Source organism: Theropithecus gelada, chromosome X (assembly GCF_003255815.1).
Source record: "Theropithecus gelada isolate Dixy chromosome X, Tgel_1.0, whole genome shotgun sequence".
Classification (NCBI taxonomy): Eukaryota; Metazoa; Chordata; class Mammalia; order Primates; family Cercopithecidae; genus Theropithecus; species Theropithecus gelada.
The window spans coordinates 150,913,517-150,936,507 of record NC_037689.1 but is presented as its reverse complement, the minus strand read 5'-3'; the positions used below and the strand labels follow the sequence as shown (position 1 = coordinate 150,936,507).

The window sequence follows — 22,991 nt, the reverse complement described above, 5'->3', positions numbered from 1 at the left end:
AGATGCCCTGCTGCATGTTCTCATCCATCGTGAGTGCACCTGGTCAACAGTGTGGCCATTCTGTGCTAGTGAGTTGCCTGTATCCAAAGGAAAATGAAAACTTTCTCTTGGCAGTTAGGGCTTGGAGCCGGGACCTAGGCTAAGCTCCCAGGAAGGCAGGGAGCTAGGGGTGCTAGCTTTATGTTTGCATTTCAAAGAGATGTGTCCGGGGGCCCTGCAGACACACCTCCCTGGGCCCTAAGCCTAGCGGGAGCTGTATTGAAAAGGTTTACAAAGTATCCTTCCAACCTGGAAATCACGCAGGTGCAGCATTCCCTCTCCTGCCGGGGAACCGGAAGCTCTGCAAAAGAACCCTTGGCCTTTCCCAGGTCCCCTGGGGTGGAGAGGAGGACTCAGCATTTGTGGTCCCCTCCCTCAAGGTCCAGGGCTGAAAGGGACCCAAGCCGTCGGGAGGGGGCCTCAGCTAGTGGTGACAGCCTGGGTGCCAGGCCTCACCCCCAACTCTGTGACTGGCAGAAATGACCTCACAACCTGGCCTCAGTTTCCTCATCTGTAAAATGGAAACAATACAGTGATCCTGGGAGGGTGGGTCATGCCCAGGGCCCGGTACATAGCACATGTACAGTGCATGTCAGCTACGGTGACAGCTCCTGTTGTGTCTGAGCCCTTGCACTTCTTGTCATGCCCTCTTGAGCCCTATATGACTGTCCCTGGCCCTGCCACCCTCATCCCTCCTCACTGCTCCTGGGAGGCCCACTGAGCTCCAGCCACACAGGCCTCAAACACACCAAGCCTGTTCCTGCCTGTGCTGGGTTGAAGGCAGCCCCCAAAAGATGTGTTCATGTCCTAATCTCTGCCCCCTGTTAGTGGGACCTTATTTGGAGAAAGGGTCTTGCAGATGTAATTACATTAAAGATCTTGAGACAGGGTCATCCTGGATTACCCGGGTGTGCCCTAAATCCATTGACAAGTGTCCTTAGGAGAGACACAGAGTGGAGGCACACAGTGGGAGGACGAGGCCACTTGAAGACTGAGCCCGGGGTTACGGCGATGCAGCCAAAACCCAGGGAAGTCTGGGGCCACCAGCAGCTGGAAAAGGCAAGGGAGGGGTCTTCTGGCTCCACAACAATAAGAGAGTAAATTTCTGGTGTTTTAAGCCACCTGGTTTGTGGTTCCTGTCTCTCTCTTCCCTCCCTCCCTCCCTCCCTCCCTCCCTCCCTCCCTCCCTTCCTTCCTTCCCTCCCCCGTCCCTCCCTTCCCAACTTCCTTCCTCTCTCTCTCCCTCTCTCCTTTCTTTTCTTTCTTTTTTTTTTGGACGGAGTCTTGCTCTGTTGCCCAAGCTGGAGTGCAATGGCGCGATCTTGGCTCACTGCAACCTCTGCCTCCTGGGTTCAAGGGATTGTCCTGCCTCAGCCTCCTGAGTAGCTGGGACTTACAGGCACGCACCACTATGCCCGGCTAATTTTTGTATTTTTAGTAGAGAGGGGTTTTTGCCATGTTGGCCAGGCTGGTCTCAAACTCCTGACCTCAAGTGATCCTCCAGCCTTGGCCTCCCAAAGTTCTGGGATTACAGGCGTGAGTCACCCTGTCTGGCCCAGTTTGTGGCACTTTGTTACGGCAGGAAACCAACACAGGAAACGAACCCACTGCCTCAAGGCCCTTGCATTGGCTGTGTCTCCACCTGGACTGCGTTGCTTCTAACATCCACCTCAACTGGGTCTCTGCTCGAGTGTCCCCTGCCCCAAGAGAGACCCTGTCTGACCACTGCCTCGCTTCTACCCACGCAGAAGGCAGCCCTCCAGCCACACTTTCTCTCCTTCCTCTTGGTGTGTGTCCCTTCATTAGGAAAAAGGCCAGCTCTGTGAGGGCAGGACTTGGTCTTGCTCACTGCTCCCCAGCACCAGCCCAGGGGCTGGCATGGAGCAGAAACCCCAGCGTGGATTTGCTGAATGAGAGGATGGATGGAGGCTCTTTTCATCTTCATCACAGTGGGGAACTGTGGGTCCCCTCCACCTTTTTTTTTTTTTTTTTTTTTTGAGATGGAGTCTCACTCTGCTGCCCAGGCTGGAGTGCAGTAGCGTGATCTTGGCTCACTGAAACCTCTGTCTCCTGGGTTCAAGCGATTCTCCTGCCTCAGCTTCCCAAGTAGCTGGGACTACAGGCATGCACCACCATACCCGGCTAATTTTTGCATTTTTAGTACAAACGGGGTTTCGTCATGTTGGCCAGGCTGGTCTTGAACTCCTGACCTCAGGCAATTCGCCTGCCTCAGTCTCCCAAAGTGCTGGCATTACAGACGTGAGCCACCACACCTGGCCCCCTCGGTCTTACAGAAAGGAAACGAAGGTGCATGGCATCCGGAGTGACCAATGGTGGGTAAGGGATGGAAGAAAGTACAGGTGGCAGGGCTCCAAGGCCCACAACCCCAGCGCTCCTGAGAGTCTCACCAGCTGAGAACCTAGATGGTGCAGGGGCGGGGAGGGGGATGACCAAACGCTTTCCCAATTTCAAGGCAGGATTTAACCTTTGGCTTCTTTCCTTTTGCACAATCTTTTCCAGAAAATCAAATGATTTTTATCTTTGGTTATGGCCAACTTATGGGCATCATCTCTCCAAATGGGTAAAGTTAGGAAAATGGTAAAGGCGACTGGACTCCCTCTAGTTTGGGGGCAGAGTTCACACAGCTGCTCTCCCTGGTTGACTGGAGTGAGCAGTAATGCTGGAGTCCCGGAACTTGGGCACGAATCTGTCGCCGCTTGCTAGTGGTGAGTCTCCAGACAATTCCTTCCCATCTTTAAGCCTCAGTTTCCACATCTGTAAATGGTAATCAGGATGCCGACCAGTGGGAGGGGCTTGAGCAAGGCTGGCGTCCTCCCCCTCACCCCCAGCCTTCCAGGGTTCAGGTATAAAGAGCTGAGGGCCCTCAGGTTGATACCTAGGTGTGGGCAGGGCTGAGCTCCCTCCAGAGGCTCTAGGGGAGGGTCCTTCTGCCTCTTCCGTCTTCTGGTGGCCCCAGGTGTTCCTTGGCTCCTGGCCTCATCACTCCTATCCCTGTCTCTGTCTTCACATGGTCTTCTCCCTGTGTATCTGTTCCTTTGCATGGCATTCTCCTCTCTTTGTAAGGACAGCAGCCATATTGGATTAGGGGTGCACCCTACTCTGGTATGACCTTATTTTAAATATTTACATCAACAATGACCCTATTTCCAAATATGGTCACATTCTGAGGTATTGGGGGTTAGGACTTCAACCTACTTTTTTGGGGAATACAATTTGACTTATAACACCACCCAATCTGCATCCTAACCTTTTTCTCTGGGGATAAGACCCCAACTTTGTTCAAGACATCAGTGGGCTCAGCCCCAGGTGATAGGTCATGAAAATCCATCCCATCCCCAACTTTCTCAGCCTCTCTTGAGGTTAGGGGTGGCCACATGATCTAGTTCTGGCTCCTGAGATCTAAGTGGAAGTCTGCCAGGCTAGTTTCTGGGAAAATTGCTGCTTCCTTGATAAAAGGGGACAGAGTGTCTGTCTCTGCCTCTTCCTCCTTCTGTCTAATGCATATGTGATGGCTGGAGCTTCAGCAGCCATTTTGTGATCACACAGCAAAGTCAAGCAAATCAGAAAGATGCTGAGTACTGCCAAAAGCTCTGCTGCTGAACCGATGCCAGAAAGCTACCCCAGAGTCCTTAGGTGAGAAAACAAAGCTTCTAATTATTTAATCCACCATAGTCAGGTTTTCTACTACTTGTGGCCACTTTCCTAACTGATATGCTGTGTTTATTTCTTCCTCCATCCCATTTCCATAACCAGAGGAGACCCTGTGGTCTGAGTGTTCAGTCACTGCAGTCAAGCTGCTCTCCTTCTCCTCACCTGTGCTCTCCTCTTTCCTCCTTTGTCATTCTCTACCTTCTCTTACCTTGTTCTCATGTAACCAGCTAGAATATGGAAGGAAAATACATTATATAGTAGGTGAGGAATATTTTCATTGAAAAAAATGAAAAAAAATAATTCTTACTTTCTTATTTTGATTTGATTTGAGCTCTCACAGCTCTGGAGGCTAAAAGTCTAATGTCAACGTGCCGGCAGATCTGGTTCTTGGTGAGGTTCTGTCAGAAGCCTTTTCCAGAAAATGGTACTTAAAAATTCTTGGAGCCTGGGCAACATAATGAGACCCCTATCTCTACAAAAAATAATTAAAAAATTAGCCAGGTGGCCGGGCAAGGTGGCTCATGCCTGTAATCCCAGAACTTTGGGAAGCTGAGGTGGGCGGATCACATGAGGTCGGGAGTTTGAGACCAGCTGATCAACATGGTGAAATTCCGTCTCTACTAAAAATACAAAATTAGCCAAGTGTGGTGGCAGGCACCTGTAGTCCCAGCTACACGGGAGGCTGAGGCAGGAGACTTGCTTGAACCCAGGAGGTGGAGGTTGCAATGAGCCAAGATCATGCCACTGGACTCCAGCCTGGACGACAGAGTGAGACTCATCTAAAAAAAAAAAAAAAAATTAGCCAGGTGTGGTGGCACATGCCTGTAGTCCCAGCTATTTAGGAGGTGAAGGTAGAGGCAGGAGGATCGCTTGAGGCCAGGAGGGCAAGACTGCAGTGAGCCATGACTGAACCACTGCACTCCAGTCTAGGTAACAGAGCAAGACTCTATTTCCAAAAAAAAAAAAAAAAAAAAAAAAAAATTGGACACAGCTAAAACATCTTGGACACACAGACACACATAATATAAAACACAACTCTGGGCCGGGCACAGTGGCTCACGCCTGTAATCCCAGCACTTTGGGAGGCCGAGGCAGGCGGATCACGAGGTCAGGAGATCAAGACCATTCTGGCTAACATGGTGAAACCCTGTCTCTACTAAAAAAAAAAAAATACAAAAATTAGCTGGGCATGGCAATGTGTGCCTGTAATCCCAACTACTCGGGAGGCTGAGGCAGGAGAATTGCTTGAACCTGGGAGGTGGAGGTTGTAGTGAGCCAAGATCGCATCACTGCACTCCAGCCTGGCGACAAAGCCAGACTCTGTCAAAAAAACCCACAAAAACACAACACAACAAAACAAAACAAAACTCTGGCCAGGCGTGGTGGCTCATGTCTTTAATCCCAGCACTCTGGGAGGCTAAGGCGGGCAGATCACCTGAGGCCAGGAGTTTGAGACCAGCCTGGCCAACATGGCAAAACCTCGTCTCTACTAAAATTACAAAAATTAGCTGGATGTGGTGGCAGGCACCTGTAATCCCAGCTACTCAGGAGACTGAGGCATGACAATCGCTCAAACCCAGGAGGTGGAGGTTGCAGTGAGCCAAGATCGCGTGACTGCACTCCAGCCTGAGGGATAGAGCAAGACTCTGTCTCCAAAACAAACAAAGAAACAAACGGACAAAGAAACAAAAAAATAGCTCTGTCTTATATTATGGCTGAGGCTGCAGTCAAATATGGGCTGGGCTAAACAAAAACATCATAGGAACAAACAAATACACCTAATTCTGTCATCCTCATCCTCATATCGCAGCACACAGTTAAATGTTCAGTCTATATATCTGTTAGATAAATGAATGACTAAATGAGAATGCAGGGTTACTAGGAATGGTTGAAACAATACCCATAAACTCAATAACCATATGTAGGGATCTACTAATTATTTAATCCACTCTAGTAGGTTCTCTAGCAACCCATATCCAAGGTCTAGACATTGAAAGTACAACCCATTGTTGAGAGAAATTAAAGGCGGCTCCCAACATGGAGAGATACACCATGTTCACAGATTGAAAGGCTCAATATTGTTAAAGATATTGATCCTCCCTCAAATGGTTTATAGATTCAATGCAATCCAATCAAAACCCCAGTAGGCTTTTTCCCCCCATAGAAATTGGCAGGGTATTCTAAAACTCATGTGAAAGTGTGACAAATTTTGAGTAGACAAAACAACTTTGAAAATGAAGAACAGCATTGGAGAACTCACAGTACGTGATTTCAAGACGTGTTACAAAGCTACAGTAGTCAAGAGAGTGTGGCATTGGCATCAAGATAGACATTGTCTCAATTTGCTTGGGCTGCTATAGCAAAATACCACAGACTGGGTGGCTTAAACAACAGACATTTATTTCTCACAGTTCTGGAGGCTAAAAGTCTAAGGACAAGGTGCCAGCAGATTTGGTTCTTGGTAATAGTTCTCTTTGGCTTGGACACAGCTGCCTTCTTGCTGTATCCTCACACACAGTGGAGAAAGGAAGCCCTAGTGTCTCTTCCTCTTGTTGTTGGGAACCAATCCCATCATGAGGGTCCCACCCTCATGACCTCATCTAAACCTAATCAGCTCCCAAAGGCCCCACCTCCTAACGCCATGTGATATGGTTTGGCTGTGTTCCCACCCAAATTTCATCTTGAATTGTGGCTCCCACAATTTCCATGTGTCATATGAGGGTCCCAGTGGGAGGTAATTGAATCATGGGGGCGGGCCTTTCCTATGCTGTTCTCGTGATAGTAAATCTCACAAGATCTGATGGTTTTATAATGGGCAGTTCCCCTGCACAAGTTCTCTCTTCCCTGCCACCATGTAAGATGTGACTTTGCTCCTCCTTGCCTCCCACCATGATTGTGAAGCCTCCCTCACCGCATGGCCCTGAGAGTCAATTAAACTTCTTTTTCTTTATAAATTACCCAGTCTCGATATGTCTTTATTAGCAGCGTGAAAATGGATTAATACACCATCCCACTGGGGATCAGGGCTTTCACATATGAATTTTCAGGGGACACAAACATTCAGTCCATAGTGCTGACTGATGAGGTACCATGAAGAGTCCAGAAACAGACTCACACACATGTGGCCAACTGATTTTCCACAAAGGGGCTAAGGTAGCTCAACTGGAGAAAAGATAATTTTTTCAACAAATGGTGCTAGAAAAACTGGGTATCCACATATAAAAAAGTGAGTTGTGAATTTGCCTCACACCATACATAAAATGGATCATAGACCTAAATGTAAGAGTTAAGATTATACAACTTCTATAAGGAAATAGGTCTATGTTTTTATAAGAAGACACTGGATAAAGTCTTAGTGACTTGAGTTTTGCAAAGATTTCTTAAGTATGACACAAAAAGCACAAACTATAAAATTTAAAAGTCCATACCTTAGACTCCATCAACATAATGCAAATTCTGCTCTTTAAAATGCACTGTTATGCAAATGGAAAGGCAAGCCAGAGTTTGGAAGAAAAATATTGCAAAATACGTATCTGACAAAGGACTTGTGTCTACAGCTCTTACAACTTAATAAGAAGACAAACATTCTCTTTTAAAAATGGGCAAAAGACTTGAACAAATACTTCCTCAAAGAAGACATGAATGGCCAGTGGGCACATGAAAAGATGCTCAACATCATTAGTTATCAGGGAAATGCAAATCAAAACCACAATGAAATACCACACCACACCCACTGGGATGGCTATAATGAAAAGACAGACAGTAACAAGTGTTAGTGTATTAGTCCGTCCTTGCGTTGTTATGAAGAAATACCTGAGATTGGGTAATTTATAAAGAAAAGAGGTTTAATTGGCTCACAGTTTTTCAGGCTGTACAGGAAGCATGGTAGCATCTGCTTCTGGGGAAGCCTCAGGGGCTTTTACTCATGGTGGAATGCAAAGCAGGAGCAGGCACATCGTGCTGCCAGACCAGAAGCAAGAGAGAGAAGGGGGAGGTGCCACACATCTTTAAAGGACCATCTCTCGTGAGAACTCAATCACTGTCATGAGGACAATACCAAGAGGATGGTACTAAACTATTGGTGAGAACCCTGCCCCCATGATCCAGTAACCTCCCACCAGGCCCCACCTTCAACATTGGAGATTACAATTCAACATGAGATTTGGGCGGGGTCACAGATCAAAACTTTATCAGTTGGTGAGGATATGGAGAAATTGAAACCCTTGTACACTGCTGGTGGGAACATAAAATGGTGCAGCTGCTGTGGAAAAGCTTGGCAGTTCCTCCCACAGTTAAACACAGAGTTACCACATGACCCAGCAATTCCACTCCTAGCCATATATCCAAGAGAAATGAAAACATATGTCCACGCAGAAACTGGTACACAAATGTTCACAGTAGCTTTATTTGTCATGGCCAAAACCTGGTAACAACCCAAATGTCCATCAACAGGCATTCAACAGGTATTGTGGTCCACCCATACAATGGGATCCTACCAACAATGAAAATATTAAGTATTGACATGCACAAAAACATCTGATGAAAAAATAATTGTGCTGAGTGAAAGAGGCCAGACGTACACTGTATGAGTCCATTTCTATGGAATTCTAGAAAATGGAAATTAATCTATAGTGACAGCAAGCCAAGCAGTGGCAGTTCGGATGGGGGACAGTGAGGAGCAGGAAAGAGGGGTTGCTGGGGGCGCAAGGCCACTTTTGGGAGTGGTGGATCAATTCACTGTCTCGATTAATGGGGGAGGTTTCATGGGTGTACACACATGCCCAAAACCCTCCAACTGTACACTTTAAAGACGTGCAGTGTCTTGTATACCCATTATACCTTCATAATGCTGTCAAAGAAAGATTAAACAATCACTGACCTTCAGGTCTGCAGCAGGCCTCCATTTCCCACATGAATATTCCCCAGTAGTGGAGAAGGATCTAGTTTGGCCTTCCTGAACACAAAAGGAGGGCACTGCGCTCCTCTCAAAAGTCCAAGGACTTCAATTAAAGGTGTATAAGAATCTGCAGAGCAGCTGTCCAGAACTCCTGGAGGACCCCCGTTTTGTGAAGACAGTGACAGGTGCACTGGGGTTGGCATCAGATGGAACCAGCTGCAAGTCCCATGGCAAGTGGGAGCCCCTGAGACACGTGGCTGGGGCCCTTGTGTCAAAGCAGTCCCCTCTCATGCTGCCTCAGCCTCATCATGCCCCCAGCCCAACACCTCATGGGCATCACAACCATCCGGACGACTACAGTTATAAAATCTGTGGTGGTCAGTGTGTAAATTCAAACCCTGTGGTAGTCACAATTTACATTAACTTCCCTTTGTCATTCTTAGAATAATTCTTTCATGTTTTGGAAAATTACTTCTCATCAGGAGCCTGTTAGAGCCCAGACTTTTGTATATGGCATCCCAGACTCACCACACTCTGGTTCTAACTGACCTTTTAGCTCATACATGTCCTACCAAAACCTCTCTGCCCTTCTAAGCTTCCCTGAACACACCTCATACTTTCCCTTCTTCCCTGCCTGTCCCAACCCAAGTACTTCCCAGCCAAGGACTCCCTTCCTTTCCCTCTACCTCCACTTCCTGTCTCCAGAGCTGCCCTTGCAACTACACTGGCAAGTGTGGGAGCTGTCATGTTGCCTGAAGTCTGGAAACAGAAACGACTGGAAAGAACACACAGCTGTGTTCTCAGGAGACTGATGTGGCACTTTGCTGGGGAACACAGGGGATCAGGTCCAGCCTCCCTTCCCTCTGGTCTCAGAGTCATGGTGTCTGAGTGGCCTCGGGTGGCTGCCTGTGGTACCAGTCAGAGAAGCCTGCACTCCTGGGCTGACCCGAGGCAGTTCACCCACAAGGCCTTTCTGTCTCACCTTCACAGGGACCCCCCAAGGAACACCCAAGGCCTGGCTCTGGCCATTTCCCACAATCCCAGGCTTACAGCCTTTCCTATAACCTTGAACCCAACGTCTTCCCATGTAGTTTAAACCCTCAGAATAGCCCCTCTACACTAGAGGGCTCATTTCCAGGCCAATGCTCATAGACCTTCCTTATTTGCAACCAAAGTAAATGAGAACAATTCCATTTCACAACGAATCCAGCCAGGACAAGTTACTAGTTACATGGAGACACTGCCAGAGCATTTATGTGGCTCTTGAAGCATTCACAGTTTCAAAGGGCAAAAAGCCCAAAGGCAGAGGGGACCCAGGTTGGCATCCAGGAAAGTTCTTGGGTGGCGGGGTGGAGGAAGCCTTGGAAAACAGGCAAGACTTTCCCCATAGTTTAAGCTTTTACATTCTAGCTGTCCATCACAAAGCAAGCATGGGCTACCCTCCCAGTTCCCCACACAGCAAGAGGGAGGGAGCCCAATTTCAAGGCACCATTGAAGGAAAAACACAAATGTCCTTTTCGGACATTCTGACTTTAATTCCATGTGAAACCCGTTCAGTTCACGTGGCATACCTAACTGCCACACCCAAAAGAAAATGATAGCAATGACCACCTTTCAGTAAGAATGTCATTAAGAAGAGCTAAATTAGACCAAGCAACGATAAAAGGCTGCACTATTTTAAATGCCATTTATCTAAGTAAGCACTGGGGACCCTGGAGCTTTTCCGGGCACTCCAAAGTCACAGTGCAAGTGCCCAGCATATCTCCTGGCAACTCCACTTTCTGTTGAAAACTCCTGTACCTTGTCCTGCCTATATCTAGTCAGTCTTGGGCATAGGTCCTGAGGTGGAAAAAAAAAAGGAGCTTCCATTAAAAACAGAGTTTGCTTATGCATCAGAACCAACAGCATGACAAGATACTAAGGAGTCGACTCTTCTTTAGTGAAAGCTGGCTACTGTCTGGCTTGTAGGAACGAAATCATTTACCTCCTAGAATGACGGAAATGGGTATCCGAGTGCGTGGATCTGTTTCTTTCCTGGTTCAGTTGAATGAAGCAAGACTTGAGCCCAATTGCATGACCTCCTGCCACGGGCACCTACTCTGCATGAGGATTGTGTTCCTGGACCCATGCCAGCCCTTGCAAAGACTGTCTGCACAGCAGAAAAACCCAGACTTCCCAATGGCCTCATCAGGGACCTCAAATACACCATTCCTAATACTTCTTTTTCTGGAAAATCCAAAGTCGTAGATGCTTCGGATTGCCTCAAGGCAAGGCTGGAGCCGACGATGGTCCCAAGCCTGAGTCTGAGGTGTTAGGACTGCAAGACCCATTTCACTCATGCTTACTGATTACCAGCACTGGGCCTGGCATCAAGGACACGGGGACAGGCATGACACACACTTGTGGGCTTATGAGACAGGCTTGTAGACAAGAACACAATCACAGGACAGGGGACAGGGACCTGCTGAAGCACGCTACGGTATAAGTGCAACTTACAAGAACTCCAGAAGTTTTCAAAAAAATATATATATATAACCTGTGTGTGTGTGTGTGTGTGTGTGTGTGTGTGTAACATTTCTGGAGTTGTCCTAGTGACTGGCACTCCAAACAGTATTCTCCGAGGGAATCCTGTATGTTTGGTCTTCCCACACTATCCTGATAGGAGCCAGCTGTCTTTGAACCTCCTCCACCTCCACCACACCTACCACCCACCTGCCCTCAGGCCTTGTGAATGACAAACCCCCTCTCCCCTGGGAGGGGACAGGGCTGGAAGGAGTTGGCCACTGACCAGGACGCTGGGCTGAGAGCACCAAGGGGCAGAGCTCGTGAACCCAGCTCTGGGGACAGCGCTGGGGGACTAGGATAAGGCCTGCCAGCAGCTGCCTCTGCCAGCCCCTAGCCTTTTCCTTGAGAATTCCCCTTGGCTTTCAGTAAAGTGCCATTTGAAGGGTCTACCCTGTTTCTGCAGGGCTAAGGGGAAGAGGAGTGGACTGCATCATTGTAGGGAGAAGAGGGGTCAGGCTTGCCACCACACTCATTGGTTTGGGGGGCAGGCCTGGAGTGGCCCCCTTTCTCCTGCCTGAGGTCTTCTCAGAGGGCTGGGGGAACTCTTATTTAGGGAGTGATTCCCTGATACTCCGATATGGCAAAGTCTCTATTTTCAATGTACATTACCCCTGAATACAAAAACATTCAAAGCAACGGAATGTCCAATATTCTACAAAATGTCACGCAAAAGACATTTGATGAAAGATTTGTTCCTGGGCTTGCTCTTTTGCCTAAGTGCAAATTCCTAACCCGTCTGGCTTTCCTCCTAATCGTCACCAGCCACAAGAGAGGCTGCCTGATGGGGAGGAGCAGGTAAGTGTGAAGCTTTAGGCACTGGTGGTGGGGCGGGGCAGGGGGACAGGGGACACTTTGCTGGTGGGGTCTGGGGGGAAGAAGGTAGTGGGCGGGCAGGGGGGGGAACCAAAGTCAGCAGGGTGGCTAGCTACAAATGTCCAATTGTGAGTGACCTGAAGGGTCTTATCCTCTCTGCAGGGCCTGGGCTAGCCATTCCCAGAACCACAGGTGCTCAGGGATGATGGGGCCTGGGCGCTGCTCCTCCTTCCAGAAGCAGCTGGGGGCACCCAGACAAGGCGGGAGTTTTCTGGCACAGCCCCCTATCCTGTACCCACATTTAGGGAGTCTCTTGCCTCAGTGCTAACTTTAGCGCCTCCTCCACCTGCAATATAAGCGCTTAAAGGATTAAAGTGCTTTCAGTATCTTCTACCTGGGAACACTAACAACTCTTAGGACGAGGGGAACGACCCCCAGGGAGGAAATGAACCACTCCTCTGTAACTCAAAGCCAGCATGCCCCTGGCTGGCTGGCCTCACTGGCCTCACGCGGCCTCCCCGCTACCCGCAGCAGGCGATTCTGATGCAAATCCGAGGGATGGTTCGCGCATCCCCTCCACAGACGCCTGTACACACACAATAGTACCTGTGGCTCAGGGACGAGTGGCCCAGGTGCCGTCTCTATGCCTCAGTTGCAAGGCCCAGGACTCAGGAGGGAGTAGAGGGCCTCCATTCCCAGCCCGCACTGCCGTTAATGGAGGAGCCAGGGCAGGCGGCAGTCCTCGGTTTTGAGTCCTTCCTGCGTTCTCAACTTCAGGGTGAGGCTCTGCCTGCGGTCTTCTGATGACCAAAGAGGTCAGGGCTGTGGCCGAAATCGAGGCCCTGGGAGGGCAGTCTTCCCATCTGAAGGGGGCTGAGCCTCGACGTCCCCTGGAAGGCCCCCCACGCAGACCGGCCCCGTGGGGAGTCAGCGGCGACTGGGCCTGGAAGGCCTGGCGGCCGCGCTCGGCGGCGAGGGGCTGCTGGCCGCCAGCGCGCTGCCAGGGCCAGTGCTCCCAGGGCCCGCTCTCCGCCGCGCGGTCTCCGCCTTCGCCGGGCGCCTGGCGCCGTGCACTGCCTGGTGCTTGAATAGGTTGGCACGCCGGCCGAAGGCCTTGCCGCAGTCGCTGCACTCGTAGGGCTTCTCACCGCTGTGCACGCGCCGGTGCTGGCTGAGGCCCGAACGACCACGGAAGGCCTTGCCACACTCGCGGCACGCGAAAGGGCGCTCGCCGCTGTGGCTGCGCTGGTGGTGGATCAGCTGCGAGACACCCTTGAAGGCCTTGGCGCACTGGCCGCAGGCGTAGGGCTTCTCGCCGCGGTGCGTGCGCTGGTGCTCTATGAGGTTGGAGCTGCGGCTGAAGGCCTTGCCACACTCGGGGCACGCGTAGGGCCGCTCACCGCTGTGCACGCGCGCGTGCTCCAGGAGCGCGAAGCTGCGGCGGAACAGTTTGCCGCAGTCGCCGCAGGCGAAGGGCCGCTCGCCGCTGTGGATGACCTGGTGCTTGATGAGGTTGGAGCTGCGCGTGAACGTCTTGCTGCACTCGGGGCAGGCGTAGGGCTTCTCGCCGCTGTGGATGCGCTGGTGCTCCAGCAGCGCGAAGCTGCGGCGGAACAGCTTGCCGCACTCACGGCACGCGTAAGGTTTCTCGCCACTGTGGATGATACGGTGCTTGATGAGGTTGGAGCTGCGGCTGAAGGCCTTCCCGCACTGCTGGCACAGGTACCGCTTCTCTGCGCCTTTGGGGCCCTGCGGCCCCGCGGCCGAGCTTGGCCCCAAGCCCTGGGAACCTCTCTGGAGCACAGACGACCTCGCCGCCTGCCCGTCCTTGCCACCTTGTGAATCTACCCCGGGGAGTTGTCGTCCAGAATGCTTCTGCATTGAAGTCGAAGTCTTGCTCTGTGTTCTGTCACCTGGAAAGACAGTGCACCAGGCAGTGTCACCCTCATGCCAAGGCATGAGAGAGATGAATGAGCAGGAGGTGAGGACATAGGAGGATGGAACAAGGTGACCAGAGAACATAAAGTAATCACACAGGCAGACAGGAGAGATGAAGGGGAGGGAGGATGGGCTGGAGACAGCAGGGCTGCTGTGACACCTGGAGATTGACACCTGCCTCCAAAGAGGATTTCCCACCCAAAGCGGCAGCGTACCTTCCCCTGCCCCCTTTGCCACTGCTATTTATTTTCCCCCCAACGGGGGGCTCGTTGAGCACCTCTCACTCACCTATGTGCAATCCTGCAGTGGTCCAGGTTCTGGGGATGTCTGCTACCCAGGGTCCTTCCCCTCGCTCCAATTGGGAGATCAGGTGAGGCTTGGAGAAGGAAAATCCTGGGCGTGGAATATGAAGCAGGTCAGGACCACTATGGCTAAGGACAGGATCGCTCCTGAACTCAGGGCATTCTCAATATCTTCAGGTAACAGAGAATAAAGAACTCTCTAAAGAGCACTACTGGGAAGGCCCAGAGAAAGGGCCGAGTCCCTCTAGGAGGGCAAGGGCTCCTGCGCGTCCAGGGCCAGGTGGGCATGGAGATCTTCAGTAGCTGGTGATTTGAGCCATGAGGACAACTGTGTTTGTCACCTGACCTGCAGGGAGGCTAGGAAGCTCATGAGAACTCGGGAATGTGTGTGGGGACCCTGAGGGACAGAAGAAGGGCTTGCAAGCCCCAGGGAGTATTGGGAGGCCAACAGCCATGTGCTCCGAAAGCTGAAGTGCCCTGTTTCATAATCCAACTCCACTGAGGATCCCAGACCCCTCCCTGGAACCCCAGGTCTGCCTGGTGAGGGTCAGAAGGAATCCAGGGGATGAAGCTGCTTTCCCTCTATGGGGCTAGATTATAGAGGCAAAAATCTGTGGAGTCAGATCCCCACAACCCCAAAGGCAGTAGGGTTCAATGTTGAAGCCCCTCTGGATTTTCCCTCCAGCGGCAACGGGAAATGCAGTGTTTCCATTTCCACTGGGAAGTGGAGTGTCTGAGCTAAGCTGCAGCAGCCAACCTTGCTGGGCACACTGGGAGAAAGACCAGAGGCCCAGTCCCACTCTGTCTCATGCATGCATCTTTCATCAGCTGCGCGAGGCAGGGGCAAGTCACTGGCACCCTCAGAGGTTCTGCACCCCACCTGAAAACATTCCTGAGTGCTCCGGCCCCCATCTATCTAGCCTGTGAATCCTGCTTTTGCCTTTTAATTGGCAAAATTGCTGCCCCTTCTGGCAGTGGGGGTGCACTGGCATGGAAGGGGGAGAGCAGCGTGCTCCAAGCTGCCCCAGCTCCTCCAGGGACTTCTCAAGGCTTGACATCCAAGTCTACACTTTGTCCTTATGTGGGACCTCCCTGGTCAATGGAAGGAAAAGATGTTGCTAAATTTTATAAAGTGGAATGGATGCAAAATGCAGCTGTCATAGAAACAAATTAAGTCTAAAAGAGTGCACATAAATATTCCAGCAGAATTTGCATCTCTCTTTTGAGTAGAAAAACATTTAGTCGATTCATGATTTTATATACAAGATAAGTCTGATACTGAAACTTACAGGCCAAAGCATTTACCTAAAACATTTACAGACCACTTAGCTAAAAAGCATCTTACTGAGATGGCGGCTAGCCTGCAATGGATTACTGGTATTACTGGCCTGATGGAGAAATGCATTTATTCTTGGGCTCATAGCAACCAACAAACAGGAAACTCAGAAATAAATTGAGCCCAGAGACAGAGTAGGTGGGACTGGGTGTGTGTATGTCGTGGGGGGATCACTTACCCAGTGACACCAAATGGCTATAGTTCTCCAGCATCACCCGCTTGTAGAGGACCTTTTGTCTGAGGTCCAGAAGCTTCCATTCTGTCTTTGTGAAGTACACGGACACGTCCTCAAAAGATACTGGCACCTAAAAGAAGGCATTCTTGTGGCCACAGGGGAATTCAACCCCCTGGGCCCCTGAAGGAGCTGACAGAAACAAAATGTGGGGTTGGGGGAGCACTGGAAGGCTCAGCAGGTAGAAAGGCTTGGGTTGCATGAGTTGTAAGACAGAAAAACAGGCAGCACAGCCGACAGAGGCAGGAAGCCCAGATTGTGGGCCTCAGGAAATGAGAACGATGCTAAAGGCAGCCTAAGCTCAGCCCAGTTGGACAGGCCCGGGCATGAGAAGGCAGCAGACAGGGGCTGCCAAGGGGAGAGGCCAGGGAGAGGGGCCACCACTCACCTTGGGTCTCGTGGTCAGAAGAATGGCCGCCATCCCCAGGGCACAGAGGAGCTAAGGGAAATGCAAAGAGCCCCCTGTGAGCCCAGGCCAGCCTGGAGCAGCCAATCTGTGACCTGCTTCAAGACCCTGCTTAGTTTTTCTTGTGAAATAAGAAGCACAGCAGCCACCTGTGGTGTTCTCACTCCTGCAACTTCACCAAGGGCACCTGACCATCAGACCTTCTGTATGGCTTCCTGGGGCGGCCATAACACGCACTACAAATTGGGGCCTTCAAGCAACACACATTTTTCTCTCCTGGTTCTGGAGGTCAGAAGTCCAAGATCCAGGTGCTGGGAGGTCCCCGCTCCACTGAAGCCCCTTCCTCGCCTCTTTTAGCTTCTGGTGGTTGCCAGCAATCCTTCTCGGCCTCTGTCTTCGTGCAGCCATCCTCTCTGTGTGTGTGTCTGTGTCCAAATTTCCCTGGTCTGTTGAGAATGCCAGTCACTGGATTAGGGCCCACCCTGCTCCTACAGTATGACCTCATCTTACCTTGATTACAGCTGCAAAGACTCCCTTTCCAAATGAGGTCACAGTCACAGATACTAGGAGTTGAGACTTCAATATGTCTTTTTAGGGGGCACCATTCAAACCCAGGACACTTTCTGCAACTGAGCTGCCATGCCCACTTCCCATACTGGCACTTGCCTGACCAGGCTTTCAAGGGAGCCCATTCCTTCTTTCCTTTCTTCTTTTGCTGCTTTTCCTAGCTGTCTCCCCATGTGGCCAGTGCCCCCGACCCCAACTTTTCAGCCATTCCTAGAAGCTCCACTGCCAATCCTCTTCCCCCAGGTTGGGATTCTTAAGGAAACTCCAGATGCACACGTATCACCTCCTCTTGTGACATGAGACTTGCTTTCAAGGAAGAGAAGAGAGGTGAGGGCAGTGCAGAATCAAGGGGGACCTACGGTAGTGGGGGTGCTCTCTGAAGGGGTGACATTCAGGCGGAGAGCTGGAGGCTGAGAGTCGCAAAGAGAGTAGCCAGCCAATGACACAGCACATACCCTGGCCCTCAGATGGTCCTGCATTTGGCATTCATGGTGCTGAAAATTAGGGAACAGGCGCATAGGATGACACCATGTGGGACCCTGGGGGGAAAGCAGGAAGTTGAGTTTCAGGCTAAGAGTAGGGAACATGAAATTGACAAAGTGGACAAAATTCATCTTGGCCTCAGGACTTCTCCATATCAGTTCTCAATGCCAGATGACAGTCAGTGCTGTGGGTTGGATATCTGAGCCTCCAAACCTCATGTTGCAATTTGATCCCAATGTTGGAGGTGGGGCCTCATAGGAGTTGTTTGGGTCATGGGGGTGAGTCCCTCATGAACAGATTAATGCCCTCCCTCAGGGGTGAGTGAGTCCTGCTCTGTGAGAGCTGGTTGTTAAAAAGAGCCTGGCCCCTCCCCTCATCTTGCGTCCCCTCTGGCCACGTGATCTCTGCACGTGTGCCACCAGCTCCCCTTCGACTCCCACCCTGAGTGGAAGTAGCTTGAGGCTCTCACTAGATGCAGATGCCCGGTCTTGAACTTTCCAGCCAGCAAAATCCTGAGCTAAAGAAACCTTTTCTCTTTATAAATTACCCAGCCTCTGGTATTCCTTTACAGCAACACAGGAGGACTAGGACAGGGGGGTAAAAGATTGTTCCTTTCTCAGCACACACCCCCACCAGCTACTTCCTGGTTTCTCTGCTTCTCTGCCTGGGATTTCCATTTTGTTGGTCTCCAAGCTTTTATTGATGTTCCAATGGGTGACTACAACAGTTTGTTTGTGCCAACAACACCACAGGAGAGAGGGAGAGGGGACAGGGTCCCAGGAGCATAGAGAAGGACAGCTATAGTATTCACCTGGCATTTAAATTGCTCCAAAGTCCCTTATCATCCATGATGACCTGCCAGCCAACATTGGTCCAAGATACATAAGCTGATGTTCTGAATCCCTGAGGGTGGAATGGATGCTAAACCATTAGGTTAAAGACTGAGAGAGAAAGGAGTATCACATATTAAAATGCCATCCTGTGATTATTTGAGGGCTGCAAGAGAGTAATCTAACCTAGCAGTGGGACATAGGGTGGAACAGTCCTGCTGCCAGGATGCAGTAGGAAGGTAGCCTACCAAAGCAGTATGACTGGATTTGAAGCAACCTGCCTGACCCAGAAAGTGGGCTGTTCCATAGAGCAACGGGTCCAGTATCCTCTGCAAATCAGTGTCATGCGGGGAGAAAAGAGACTGGGGAGAGAGGCTGTTCCAGATGAAAAGAGATTTAAGGGGCCCAGCACCCAAGTGCAAGAGGGGTCATCAATTAGATGCTGGCGTAAATGAGAGAGTCGTCAAAGGCATTAGGGATCACTGGGAGGGGGTGACTATGGGGTGGCCCTCGGAAGACAGTAGGGGATCATTACTGTTCTTATGTTGGATGGATAGTGTCACTGGGTCATGGAAGAAAATGTCCCTTTTAAAGAAATGAATATTGAAGCATTTGGGGGAGGGAATGACATGCAACTTACTTTAAAACCTTTCACAAAGAGAAAGAGAAAAAAGCTGACACAAAAAAGGCAAGATGGTGATTAAAAAGAAGAAGAAAAAAAGAACTATGGAAAACAGACTGGTGGCTTGTCAGTGAGTTAAACGTAGTTACCACATGACCCAGCAATTCCACTTCTGGGTATATACCCCCAAAGAATTGAAAAGAGGTGGTTCACACAAACCTTTGTGCACCCGTGTTCACAGCAGCATTAATCACTACAGCCAAAAGGTGGAAGCAGCCCAAATGTCCATTGATGGATGGATGGACCAACACCATGAGTCTATATATATAAAATGGAAGAGTATTTGGCCATAGAAAGAAAGGAAATTCTGACACATGCTACCATGTGGATGAACCCTGAGGACACTACTCAGTGAAAGAAGCCAGATGGAGACTTGAAAGGTCACATATTGTATGATTCCATTTTGTGATGTAACATCACATTTCCCAAGAGCTGTCTTGACCTAGTTTTGAAATAGTGACTAAAACCTCTCATCTCTATGCCCTTCGAGGGCAGTTTGCTAAGTCCCCACTCCCACCACTTTTCTACAATTTCCCTTTCTCTGGGGCCACCAAACACACATCCAAATGGCCCCTGCCTCATTGAGCCCCCACACTCTGGGGCCAAGGCACCAGACAAATAGGGACAGCCCCTATGCCCTGGAGCCTGAAAACTTATGCAACTCAATCAATCCAAAGGAAGCCCGAGAAACCTAGCCACCCGCCTCTGCTGGCCCCTCCAGCCCCAGCTGCTGTTTCCCTGTCTCCGGGTCTAACCCCTGTGTGGCCCCGCCTGGCAGCATTCTCTCGTTCAGAGCTATACAGAACAAAAAGCTGAGCCTTTCATCTATCCCAGGGTCCTGCCATCCAAAGAAACTTTAACTCTCATAAAACATGTTTGTCCAGATCTGGTAAATCCATCGTGTCAGAAGGCAGATTGGTGGGTGCCAGGGTCTGGGGGGATGGGGAGTGACTGCTAATGGGTCTAGAGGTTTCCTTATGGAGCGATGAGAATGTTCTGGAGCGATGAGAATGTTCTGGAGCTAGATAGAGGTGGTGACTGCACAACATGGTGAATGTACTAAATGGCCTCTGAACTGTTCTCTTTAAAATGGTTAATTTGGCCGGGCGTGGTGGCTCACACCTGTAATCCCAGCACTTTGAGAGGCTGAGGTGGGTGAATCACTTGAGCTCAGGAGTTGGAGACCAGCCTGGCCAACATAGTGAGACCCCATCTCTACAAAAAATACATAAAATTAGCTTGGCGTGGTGGCATGTGTCTGTAGTCCCAGATACTTGGGAGGCTGAGGTGGGGTGATGGCTTGAACTGGGAAGGTTGAAGCTGCAGCGAGCTGTGATTGCACCACTGCACTCCAGCCTGGGCGACAGAGTGAGACTCTGTCTCAAAAAATTAATTTTTATGTTGTGTGAATCTCACCTCAGTCAAAAAGGAGGAAATAGAAATGTTCCTGTAAGGTAAAATCATTCTAATGTCCGCGGGCAACACCTCATTTCATTATAACACACTGTCAGTCACTGGGAGTCCTGTAAAACTAAAGGTGCGGGGGGAGGTACTACTGATAATTTGCCAGTGCTTTCAGACTAGTATAAAATTATTGTTTTGAAAAGCAACATAAGCTCATTTTTTTCCCTACCATAACAGTACTGAAAGTTCACTACCCGTTTTGGACAAGTTGAAAGGGGGAGGAGTTATCTCTAGTCCCTCCACCCCAAGATGTACTGAGGCGGGTCTGAGCCCCAAGGGAGCACAACACTGTTGAGTGGTGACCCCCTGAGTGAACACCCCATCGGCGGGAGTCCGCCCAGAGACAGAGACCCGCACTCAAGTGCAGCATCAGAAGACCCAGCAGAGGTGCTGGTCACACCAAGCCATCACGCAGAGCAGTGCCTATCCTTGAGAGCTAGTTCCTGAAAATCATCTACAATTTCAACTCCTGGAAAGAAAGACACGACAAACTCTGTGCCCATAGAACTTAAGTAACACCCAGGCGGGCACTGCTCTGCGCGTCTGAGGACAGAAGCACCTGGAAGGCGCGTGGTGGAACTAGAGAGCAGCTTCTTCCAGCTGGACCAGAAAGACCCTGTGACCTTTGGGGACCAGCAGAGCAGAAGCCAAGCAGAAGGATAATCCTGGGCTCCAAAGCCAGGCTCCCCCGAGGCGCAGCATTGGGCACGTAGGTGAGAATCCACCAGACCTCGGCGCCTCAGGTAAGAAGCCAGGAAGGCCCATCAACCTGGGTGACCCGTGCCACTGCCAGTCCCTCCATGGCTGCTCCACCTCTGTGAGGGGCCTCGGACCTGAGACCCCTGCTTGTGGACCTTAGCCTATGGGTGGAACTGAGTATGCAGGGTGCTCCACGCGGGGAGGGCCGGGAAGGGGATGAGTGCAGGGCCACTGCTGGCAAGGAAGCCTGGTCAACCAAGGGGAGAGCTGGCTCCAGCAGGATGCCTTAAGACGACCACTAGATGGGGAGATATTCCCAGAAAAAGAAAAAGGAACCCACACAGACAAACAACATTCAGAAAAGCATCCAGCAGTCCCACTCAGTGGGAGCAGGAATTGGGGCTTTTTCATCCACAAGAAGGGACAGGCATGGCCACTTTGGTTGGGTTTCTTCCATCCTGGGAGATCTTGCTTTTCTCAGCCCCACCAGCTTTCCTTGGCCTGAGGCCCTAGTTACCTGCTGCCCACCTGGCAGAACGGCTGGAGAAGGAAACTAGAGAAACCCAGAGCCAAGGCCTGGCCTGGGTGCTGCATGGGTCGACCAGGGCCCTCCATGCAGCCTAGCCTGAAAAAGTCCTCTGAGGAGCTTCCTTGCAGCTGGGCAGGCCTTGCCCTCTGGGGGCAGAGGCTAACCTAGCCAAAAGGGGGCCACCCACGCTGCTAAGGGATCCTTCTAAGAGGCGGGTCGGGTCCTGTCCTGCTCTGCTCACAGTTATCCCTGGGATGCCTGTGTCACTCAGAGTAAACTCACACAGCCCTTCCTGACCTTGCCCAACCCTCCTCCCACCTCTGCACCTCCCTCCGCTCCTGCCACACTCTTGCTCCCTTGAGCCAGGCCACTCCTGCCTCAGGGCCTTTGCACAGTGGATTCCCTGTGCCTAGAATGCTCTTCCCAAACCATAACCACATGCCTCGCTCTTTTACCACCTTCGAGTTTTGGTAGAAATGTTGCCTTTGAAATGAGACTTATTCTAACCACACCACCTAAACTGGCAACCAGACCTCCCTTCCCCAGCTCTTACTGCCTTTTAACAGACTCTGTAATTACTAATGGAAAACATTTTCTGCTTATTGTCTGTGCTCAGCCACTAGAATGAGAACCACAGGGCAGGGCTTACTACCGCCGTGTCCCTGGCAGATCTCAAATGCTTGCTCAGGAGGTATCTGTGGGATTGAATCAGTCGCAACTAGCCCTGCAGGGAAGCGCTGGGCGCTGCTTTCTGCCCAGCTCGACTGGCTCCTTCTCTCACCCTTGCCCACCACCTTCCATAGGCCCTTCGCTTCCTCCTCGGCTTGGCTAAGCTTATGCTTTTCCGTGGTATGCCAGTCACCTGGTCAACACCCTGCGCCACCGCGAGGCACCAGCCCCCACCTGATACCCCCTGGAGCACAATTTTGGGCATCCTGCCCCCATCCGGAGACCCTCAGGGCCGGTGCCTGGGCAGCAGTGCCACAACCTCACAATACCAGTCTGCCCAGCACTCTCACACCCAGAGGTGCAAAATCCAAACTCACCAGGTGGATCAGGACGGGATGCTCTTTAGCCAGCCTCGGGACCGGTGGCTGGAAACCAATCAGGAGAGAAATTGACAAACACGGGCCGCGGCTCCCAGCGCCCAGCCCTGGATGGCTCTTCTCCCCTGGCGCCTCTGGTACGGGGCGGCCCCGAGGGCTGGTCCGGCTGCTCAGTGCTAGCCCGCCTCCCAGGGCGTCCCTGCCTGTCGCCGCCGCCGCCGCTCCCTCGTCCCCCTCGCCACCTGCACCCTGCCGAGACGGGCCCCTTATCCGCTTACCCGCACCCCTGCGGCCCAGCTCGGCCCTCCTACCTGGGCTCGGCGGGCGGCCTTGGGAGTCGGCCTCCCTTCCCGCCCCCCGGCAGCCCGAGGCCAAGGCCGCCACCTCCTCCGAGAAGCCCTCGGAGGCCGCGTCCCCAGGAAACGGGGGCGGGGATGGGGGCTCCCAGGCGTGTCTCGACCTCGCCTCTGGGTACCGCTCGCGAGGAGCGT

General features: G+C 51.3%; 1 protein-coding gene across 1 annotated transcript; it reads right to left on the bottom strand.

Annotated features, from left to right (window-relative positions):
* Positions 1–12,913: 12,913 nt before the first annotated feature.
* On the bottom strand, positions 12,914–22,991 carry ZFP92 (ZFP92 zinc finger protein). The gene is made up of 5 exons (XM_025373523.1): positions 22,812–22,991; positions 16,183–16,233; positions 15,741–15,867; positions 14,213–14,317; positions 12,914–13,899 (listed from the first exon to the last, which is right to left on the bottom strand). The coding sequence occupies exons 2-5, from the start codon at positions 16,213–16,215 to the stop codon at positions 12,914–12,916; spliced, it is 1,251 nt and encodes a 416-aa protein (XP_025229308.1). The 5' UTR covers positions 16,216–16,233; positions 22,812–22,991.